Source organism: Sinohyriopsis cumingii, chromosome 15, assembly GCF_028554795.1.
Source record: "Sinohyriopsis cumingii isolate HCF-2022 chromosome 15, ASM2855479v2, whole genome shotgun sequence".
In the NCBI taxonomy this organism is placed as follows: domain Eukaryota; kingdom Metazoa; phylum Mollusca; class Bivalvia; order Unionida; family Unionidae; genus Sinohyriopsis; species Sinohyriopsis cumingii.
The window spans coordinates 23648439-23659146 of record NC_142975.1 but is presented as its reverse complement, the minus strand read 5'-3'; the positions used below and the strand labels follow the sequence as shown (position 1 = coordinate 23659146).

The window sequence follows — 10708 nt, the reverse complement described above, 5'->3', positions numbered from 1 at the left end:
AAACAATGTAATATCAATTTTATTGCATGATTTAATAAATCAACACTCCAGAACTCAACAAACTGAATTTGTCACGTAAAAAAGAATAGAATGTGCCAAAAATCCCGACTGCATCCTTTTTAGATTGTTCGTTTATTTCTTCTTCATGTCGTTTTTCTGTCGTATCTGTCTCCTTAGTATTTGTTTATCATAGTGTATGATATCTTTTCAACTAAACATGAAAAAGTCCACCTCAGAAGTAATGTTTATTTTTCACCTTTCTCCGAACATGTCGATGGAACTGATGTACTATTTCATTATATGAGGATATATATATATATATATATATATATATATATATATATATATATATATATATATATATATATATATATATATATATATATATATCGAGTAATTTAACCTACTAACAATTATATTCTTAAACATGATTATTATATTTCATAGAATATCTTTTATCTTTATTAGTTTCCCCTTTACCTTTTCACAAAAATCAATTAGTTGAATAGCAAATGAATGAGTGACATTAATTGCATTTATATAGCTGCGATCGCAGAGTTAAAATTAAATTCTTGAGAAAAACAAAACAATTATGTAATCGTGCTCGATGTTAATGCAGTCAATTTGCATTAAGATACCTTTCAAAAGGGAAACCAAATATGACATTTATTATTACACGATTCACCTCCTACCCACACTGACTCCAATAGCTTAACATATATAAGTGATGATCGAATTCTCAAGTTTATTGAGCATGAATCCAACTGAAATCCAATGGCTTCAACGACCTACAAAGAGTGATGTCATTGACTGGATTGTTGCTGGGGATTTAACTGTTTTTTCTGCATTCGATAGACTATAGATAACGGCCAGTATATTTGGTGGAAGAAGAACGTGAGAAAACCCAAGAAGAACCGCCGACCCAATGGAATCTACTGGCAAGGTTCCGTTCGAACAGTTTTTGTAGGAATATATAAGCACCAAACAAATATAAATGAATTTGATTGAACAAAGGCCGGTCCACACGAAAAACTGTATTGCAAACACAGCAATATGGCATATGCATATAACACACTTAGCTTATTTGCGAGATCATTGGCCAAGATCACACAGAAATAGGGACTATGTCACGGAAACCCTCCAAAGACAAAAATGTCCATGGGTACATGTCATATAAATAACTTGTCACTTTCCGGCATAGGGAAGAAAATATGGGAATCCGCGTAGACAGGGACCCTGGAGTACGACCTATTCAAACGATAAAAATAGAGATACATAGAAAAACCCATGCAACAAAAAAAAACTATGGAAATAAATTTTTATATCAAAATTCTTTTTGTTATTTTTACTTTGAAAGCAACACACAAAAGACATGAACAAATAAAGGCCTTTCAGTGTTTCGGGAAAGAGCCATTGTGGGGACACATGCGAGGCCAATAGATGCCATAGCTAAAGAGCGATGGAGTGCCCACATATGAAAAGGCAAAGTTCCCAACGTTGGCTGAGACTAGTACCCAATCGGCCAGATTAGTCATCTATCAAGGCAAGCACCCTGCAACACTCAGCCATCCAGACACCAGGATATCATAAAGCAACATAAGACGTGCAATTTCACTGTCACATGCATTTCCGTTATTTTTTATATGTTACGAATAAGAGAACTATTATCTTCGCTTTAGGAAAGTATGTGGTAGGTATATCCATCGCTAGGAGAATCTATTTAAGAAAGAAGTCCATTCCGATTGGTTGCAATTAAATACACAGCCTTGCAGATTGCAATTTTATTTAAATATTCGAACTTCATGCGAAGTGTTGTGTTATGCTAGTACTACTTTATTTCAACTATCTTTCTTACCTTTTCATTTCTATCCATTTTATCCTGGTTATCCTCCAAATGAATATATAATTGTTTCACTAAAATAGTTCTAAAAATACCTCATTTTCTTGAAATTTTATGGGCGTAATATCTGATTTTAAAGCTGATGATTTGTACTCTAAATTCTTAACAAAAGAAATTAAAACGATTCGTAGGGCATCCGTTGAGATATGAAATTTCAGCAGCTGTTGAACTTTGCGTAAACATATGCTGACAGGAGAGTCGTTCGGGTGTAAACGTATATATTTTGGTAGGAGATAAGTGCGTTGAAAAATTTGAACGGTATTCTTCAACAAACTGCTCACACGAGAAACAATGATAATCACGAAATAATCAGTTTCAGCACGTAGTTACATTTCGGCTTCCTAGTAAATTGAAATCAAATTTCATATCATAGTTAGATGATGTTATTTGCCTTATAACGAAAGCTCTTGATAGTACTACCTTAACATACAACCCTTTGAACAAGAGGTGTGTTTAAGTATATTTTATCTCTGCTGCCCTGCAAAAATCCAGCAACGACTTACTGAAACGACAACATCAGGGTCCTTCCTTCATCGACAGCACTCGAATATATCCTTCAACTGGTTTCGAAAATTGGGATTCATGAAGGCATATATAACAGGGTTTGCGACGTTGTATAGAAAATACATGTAAAAGACTATGACATTCATTGGTACAACCTTCAAAGCCATCAACCAGGCTGGTAGAAATGCAAAAATAAACACCAAAGCAACAACAGACAACATTAAGGCAGTCTTGATATTTGCAATTCGTAGTTTTTCCAACTTTGCTTTAGAAACGCCGCTGGGACGTACAAGGGCATCTCTGTCTGCATCAGACTGGGATCCGTTGTTCCCTTGAATTTCAGTGCTTGCCTTTTTTATACGTAGAGAATTTTCTACGCTTTTTGTTTCTTCACCTATTTCAACCACCTTATTACCTTCGTTGTGCAGCATGGTAAACTCGGTTTGTTCATGCTCGACTGTCGATGATGAAATGCAACAGGTACAGTAACGATTTCCTACGATTCTCAATCTTTGTCGTCTACTTGAAACTCGTTGGTAGATAGATATGTACAGAAATATGACAATTACAGCACAAACTCCGAAAAGCGATGAGTAGAACATCTGAATCCCCTTAAATGTGAAGTCACTTATCAGAATCGTGTTTCGGGAGCAGGTACCATTGTATACTATACCCTTTCTGGTACGCATATTATAAGAATACGTATCATTAGGAACAAGGGTTTCATTTGCATTAAGAAACTTATTTCGTTCCTCAGTTCCGTTGCCTTTAAACGCTAAGGACACTGCATCATCATCATCATCATTGTAGACTCCATACACTAGGCAGCAGAAAAGACCTATACATACAGCAATCATAGCCAGCACAAACACTATGAGTTTGGCTCTTACGAGCGTCATAGTATGTTTGAATGGATGAACAATACACAAATACCGGTCTAAGGCAATAGCCACCATCACAAAGGCTGAGAAAGGTATAGTTGATGTTATTAAGAAATGATATAATTTGCAAATCATATCCCATTCAACTTGGAACTTCAGTAATTCTACAGTTATGGTAAATGGCATCGTGATGAGAGAGGATACGAAATCCGTCGCCGCTAATGTCAGAATAAAAATGGTTGACGTGGGCATCTGCTTCTGTCTGGAGAATACATATATAACTAAGGCATTACCAACAATACCACCCACCGATAAAAAGGCAAGTATACCCATTGCAGCATGAAAGAGCGCTGGATTCTCATCCTGAACGACACTGCTGTCGTCAGGAGAGATTCGAACGTCACCCGTCACGTTAGATGACCACATCACTCATTGTCTGGAAAATAAAATAATAAATATATATATATTGGTGTCGAACATCATGAGGCACTTGATCAGATTATATTGCACTGGATGGTATACGATCATAATATTGTAAACAGTAAAATAAATCGACATTATTATATGCTCATTTTTTTCCCCGTTAACTTTACATTCTCGGAATCGTTCAATATTCCCCGATACTGAACGCGCGCGACAATACACATATAGCATTCACGTGAATAAAGGAACTACTTTCTATTGTAAACAAACAATGGACTCAGACGCCAACACTTTTGAGTTGTAAACAAATCATGTATACTCGCGTAAGAGGCTCTTTACGTTGTGGTTGTTTAAATTTGTTTCTGAATGAACTAAAACATGTTTCGTGGACTGCAAAACAAAACCCCAGCTGTTTTGTCACATTCCGCGTTGATGCTATGTTTCGGATTTAGGCTAGCAATATTATATAAATGACGGAAGATTAGGTCCTTACAAATAACATACAAGTGACAAGGCATATACTGTTTTCTTTAGCTGGTAATCAGAATGGCAAAATAAAATTTACTTACAGTTTTACAACCTGAATTTCCTCAAAATGTATTTTCTTAATTCTGCAAATCCGAATTACATGAGCCATGTCATCAGTTTTCAATCTGGATTACACATTTCGAAATTGTTCTGTAATTTCGATGATAAGTGCAACTGCATCCTCCTTATTGCACTCAAAATGAAATAAGCATTAAATTACATAGCGTCTTTTTGATAATTGCATTTGAAAGACTATTTTTCCCACATTATGATTTCAAACATTCTATGACAGAAACAGAAACACATTTGCAGACGTAAACACGCTTCTCCCGCGCCACTTCAATCCGATGTATTTCATGTATAATTTGCACAGATGAATCCAGTCCAAAATCACAAACTTTCATCGAATCGAAACAAAATACCAAAATATATTCATTTCAGATCAAATGGAACAGTTGTTGCAATGCGCATTCATTCACAGTATGATTGCAAATTTCAATTTTAACTAGACACGCCATTTTCTTTCGAAAGTTATGTCGAGCGCGCGACTAAGTTCAAATTTATCTGGGCGGAGTTATGTGCGCATAAATAATGACGTCATTGTGTAATGACACATCTGTGTGTATTTAGTTTGGAATACGGCATTCATTGATTTACGTTGTTTCTTGTAGTGTATTTTGTTATATAATTAAACCTTAGGTAGAATAAAAAAAATGAGCATATAATAAAAAGGTTACTGCATTTGCATGGGAAAATATGAACTCGTTTTGTCGGAAGGATATACTGCACTCACAAGTTCGTGCAGTATTCCATCCAAAAAACTCGTTAATATTTTCCCATACAAATGCAGTAACCTATAAATATTTAAGACCATATACAGTAAACGCATCATGTTTTACGGATTACACAGCTCGATCCGGTGGACGTGGACAGCGAAGCAGGGGATTCAGTGCCCACTATGAATGTTGGAAGTCCACTCATTCCGGTAGATTTTCCACCATTAAAGTGGAAATCCACTCAATCTAGTGGATGTCCGTCACCGATATTTGTTTGCAGCCGTTGTGGGTTTTATGTAAACTCGCTTGATTATATAGTATTATCTTCGGGAGTAGCCACTCTAAATAAACAGAGAGAAACACAGAGAGCGTAAACCCGACCATGGTAGATGCCAAAGTGATACCTTTACCCGTACAAACTCTACAATGGTAAAATATGTTCTTATATGTATCATTTACCTGACTAGGGATAAAGAAAGACGAACGTGGATAAGATTTATCAAATTACTCCAACACGAAATGTAATTGTCGTTGGCAAGAGCCATTGAAAACAAAAACGATCAGATTCGTCTCGATAATATGAAAATGGAGCGGCTGGCTGTAGTTGCACGTGCGAGACAGCTAAAAAACGTATATTGAAATCTATTCAGATTCCCATAGAATGAGAAGAATAGCCCAAACAACACAAAACAAATTAACGATAACAAAAATTATCGACTAAATTATTTTTTTCATTAGCCAAGAGAGGCTTCAGGGTTTGTCACGTACATGCAAAATGTTGGTTCTTCACCACGCATGTCCAAAATAATTGCCGTCTTGGTCGGTTAGAAATTTGTAACAGCGATGGATTATGGCATCATAAATAAACAGGATTAACGGGAACCAACACGATCACATGACCGGCGAGACATCGGAAAAAATGTTTCAAGAATCAATCACTGATGGGCCTGTCCTTGTAAAGCTTGCCCAGAGGCGGTATGGCTACCGTCGACTGCGTCACATAAAGAAATCGTCAACGTGATATTGATAATGCTCGGCGATACATGATCACTACCACCTGTGAAACGCTGTTATGTCGGAGATCGCTATACATTATGTCTCCAATTCCTATAATACGTCGAATAATCTCTCCAAGGATAGTTAACATTGAATCCCCTACTCTTTAATCTTACCGGTTTTAGTAAACACCACTAAGTTATATTGGGTCGCACCTGGAACTCGCAGAGTAATAGATGGCAATGTGATATTGTTCGTGTTTAACCTTTTATGGTGATCCTGGATAAATAACAACCTCATTTGTGTCAGCATCGGCGAGACGTACAAGATCAGTTGGTTCATCTCGTATTGCATATTTTAATAAATCAATGTCACTTTAGGGCTTGCCGTAGCAGATCTTCCGTAAATATGACGTCTGGTGGTATGGTCATGCACAACTTTATGAGGCGTGTGTTTGTGTGCGTGTGATTAGGATTTTTAACGTAGTTTTAACAATTTTTCAGTCATATCGCTACGATGTCTGCAGTGTGGCAGCTTATAGTGATGTCTAGTACTGGGGCATAATGCCGCAGACATATAGGATCATGTCCCACCCAGTCACATGATCCTAACACCAGGCTGACCAGTCCTAACACTAACCTCTTAATGTTGAGTGCCTAGCGAGTCAGCTCTTAGTACCGTTTTTGTAAGTTTTTTATATGACTCGGCCGGGGTTCGAACCCACAAACTCCCGCTTTCGAGGTGAACGCTCTAATCACTAGGTCACCAGAGCGGTACATTATGTGCTTTATGAGGCGGTGCTGATGACCCTGACGCAGGATTAAGTACAGCAAGTGCTTCTGGACCGCATATTGGTGGATCCGTTGTTGTTTGTGTTTGTAATGTTGAACACCACATTGGTATGTCACCGGCTAAGATACTATACATGAAAATTCGTAGTACGAATTTAAATATATTATGGTTTGTTTTTGTAAATAACACTATTTTATTTCAGTTGAATATTCTACAACAAGGAATAATTAAAAATTATCTGAAACGTTCTTGTTTATCTTCAGCATGAATTTGTTACATTTTAACAGATATCTGCGGTAGTATAGTGGCAATGTCGTTGGATTTCAAAACCATTGCTGTTATACTCCGTGGGTTCGAGTCCCGTAATCGGCATATTGCTGGCGGGTTTAAGCTGTAGTTATTTGAGTGGGAGCCTCCAGCCTAGCTCGAAAGTTAACCGGACATTTACTAATAATTGATAGTTTTGTACCCTGGGGATTTCATAGCGGGAAGGGGGTAGTGTGTTCGTGTACTAATTATCAATGATTAGTGATTATCCTGACCGTATAGCGCATGGTTAACAAGCCTCGATCTTTTTTTCCAAAATGCTGATTAAAGCATTAAATCAATTATGCTAATAAATACATTAAAGCTAGACTTGCTAATAAAAGCGTTGAAGCACAAGTTTACATTTAAGTGTACAGTAGCTTTTTCATGGCATATCACGTAAAAAATTGATCATTGTACAATGTAATATTTATATATGAAAACATTATATAAACACAAGGAAAATCTTGCAAACAGAGCTTTATCAGAGAAATCTAGTTTTTAATTTAGGATATTACAGTCTTAAATCTGTATATTGCCTTTTTGTTTAGTACATCATTCTTTGTTTTACTTTACTTTGTTCCATTTTGCATCTGACATAACGTAAAACGTAACAAAGACTATAAATTATTATGGATCAATTTATTTAGCAACTGTATTTGGTTATCACCGTTACGATTCCTCGTTGAAATATACCGACAGCAGCAACGGCAACGATACAGACAAGGTAAGAAAAATATTTTTGGAACATGCAAACAGAATTAAAACTTCATGATTATACTTAAGATGTAAAAATACAGGACATAATAATACATAAATACAAAGCTCAATCAGTGTGCTGTATACAAATGTACGCCAAGCATGAAGGGAAGACTCATAGGTTTAAAGTAGTGGTTCACAACCGTTCTTTTCTACGACCCTGTACTGACCACCAACAGGACCTCTCAATCTCAGGCTAATTATATAATGTAAACGAAGTCTTTTGATGACCCTTAGCGTCCATACTGAAGACCCCCTGCGATCCTTATTTGCATCGTGACCTGAGGATGATAAATGCTGGTTTAAGGTCGTCCAAGATTGCTCCGGCAAACGTCTACGAAAACAAAATGGCCCACGATCATTATTTTTTTAAAGGTTAAATAATTTTTTTGATTTATTTTGAAAGAAGAAAAAACTTTTAAAAAAGCTCTATACGAGTCTTCCGTCACTGTTGAAAACAAAATATAGGTCACGCAGCTGTTCAGAGCTAAGTAACTTGGCGCCGTGATCATTATACTTGTTTAAACGTATTAACCCTGTCTCTCTGGCTAAAAAGTTACAAATTCACCCGCTTTCGGGCACAGGCTCCTAACATGCAAATTCTCTATCAGAATATATCAATGTTAGGAGGCTGTTTATTCCTCTGCATCATGTAAATCTTTATTCACGGTAGGCGTTAGTAGCACAATACAACATTTCTGAATCCTCCTTTTTTTCTCTATCACAGAATGAAATCATATGAAAATGAAGGATAAAGATTCAGACTGTATGTGCAGTGCGGATGAGATATATTTAATTATGGCGTATTTAGTATAGTGTAAAGACTGCCGCATGATAGCTTGTAATGTATTCTCATAATGCACAAAAACTATTATTTAGAAAAGATTACAGCAAACGCAGTCTAAATTGAATGTGTAACAATCATCAAACCAAACGGTTTTTGCTGGATGACATTTTACCACCTTATGTACACTATTACAGCAGTGGTATTATCTTACCCACTGTGAGAAGGTTTCGGCCAATACGTCAATGCTGAAGTCTCTAGTGAATACTGTTTCGGCGTATAGATAAACAACATTAGTAATACCGATATGTTTGTAACTCTAACATCTGTTGTAACGAAGTTATAGAAAATACAAATTTTGTACTCTGAGACTCAGTTCAAATTTTTGACTCGGTGATATTCTCGGCTAAGCGCCCGGGAATGAGTACTAAAACTGAGATGAGTGGGAGCGTGGAGGGGATGGTTTAGTTTTCTGAGAAAAAAATGCAGGTTTACTAAGAGAAGATTCGAATTTCAAGTGTTATGGTTTGCTTTCTCTTTATTTACACATATCAAGTCTATGTATGATGCATTTTGCAAAGAAATAAACACAAAGTCACTAAAGGACTCATTAATTCGGAGTTATTTGCCGCGTTCGTGAAAATCTTTATATTACCATTGTATAGTTAAACGTTTGTGTTAGTCAAATACCAGCATGTTTGTACCTATTTAATCTGGCTGAAACTAAACTCGTAATGTGCATAAGAAATAATTTGCAGTTTTCCAAGTGAAGAAGCTGTCAATATTCTGACATTTGTAAGTTCAGATATATCTGTAAAAACGCCCCGTAATCTTCAAATGTAACAGAAAGCATTTCGATGATTATTTAGTTGACGACAATAATAATAATGAGTAAAGAAACAATGCCAATAACTTTTTGTTTTTGTGTGCTTTCTTTTGTTTTCACTTTATAACCAACCATGGTTACCTGCTTATAGTTTTTCCTGTTCAAAAGGGATTTATTTCTAGAATGATGTGCAGAAATAATAATAATAATAATAATAATAATAATAATAAAGAGATAATGTTCCACCTTTAGATGACAGTATTATTAACTTTTTCAATTTTGCTCAAATGGTATGTGGTTCACATTAGTAAATATGGAGAACAAAATGTATTTAACTGTTATCTACTTTGTTTTAGTCACATATTAGTGGTAGTGATAGTAGTAATTTATGTTGTTGTTGCTGCTTTTGTAGTTGGTGTTGGTGTTGTACTTATTCGCAGTAAATTATTGTATGGCGTAAATAGAAAAACATAAAGAAAATTTTCTGTCATGTTTAAGTAAGAAATAGTTGCTATACAGTTGTCTAGAAGAAGCCTTATTGTGCAAGTGAGACCCTTCAAATGTTATCTTTTTTATCAGTAAGCAAAACTGGTATCGACCTGTAAAACTATAATGTTGCCACTTCATCGAATGAAGACTAAAACAGAGGTTTGTAGGAGAGGATTCGGAACTGCATTGATTTCCCGTATGAGAAAGAGACAATTAGATTACAGGACAAATCATTAAGACTAATCTACTTTATATAGGTTTATGAAATAACGTTGTAGATTAGTTTTCCTTTTATATTATATTTTAAAATGCATATTATTCAACCACAGTTAATAAATATGAATAATTATTGCTGAAAAAATAATTCATGTTTCGAGAGAAAGGAGTATTTAAATGCACTTAGTAAGGCATATATTTACATATAAAATGTGGCTGGAAGAATATGTCAACTATATAATGACCTCACCGATTTATTCAATGGATCTGATAGAGATCTGTGCTATGCATGTCAAATAATTATCCTCAGCCTTTTGTATTTTTCAAGCCTGAGTTCTGTTTAATGTACTTAATATTTCACATATTTAATCTATGTGACCCTATAGAGCCTCCTGAACGGTTTTAAAAGTCTCAGAGGAAATCACCATTTCTGAAGCTGTATTTTGCATCGAATTAGTTACATTATTATTATTATTATTATTATTATTGTCACGTTTGCCTGCCCGCGATTACGTAAGTCAGGAAGAA

The 10708-nt window shown here is 35.6% G+C and overlaps 1 protein-coding gene across 1 annotated transcript in view; it reads right to left on the bottom strand.

Annotated features, from left to right (window-relative positions):
* Nucleotides 1-478: 478 nt before the first annotated feature.
* The window catches only part of LOC149781407 (cholecystokinin receptor type A-like), a 93775-nt gene continuing 83545 nt past the window's right edge, over nucleotides 479-10708 (bottom strand). Inside the window, exon 2 of the mRNA XM_089934706.1 lies at nucleotides 479-3721. Coding sequence (XP_089790832.1) covers nucleotides 2431-3711 — 1281 coding nt within the window. The 5' untranslated portion in view covers nucleotides 3712-3721 and the 3' untranslated portion in view covers nucleotides 479-2430. The remainder of the gene's footprint in view (nucleotides 3722-10708) is intronic.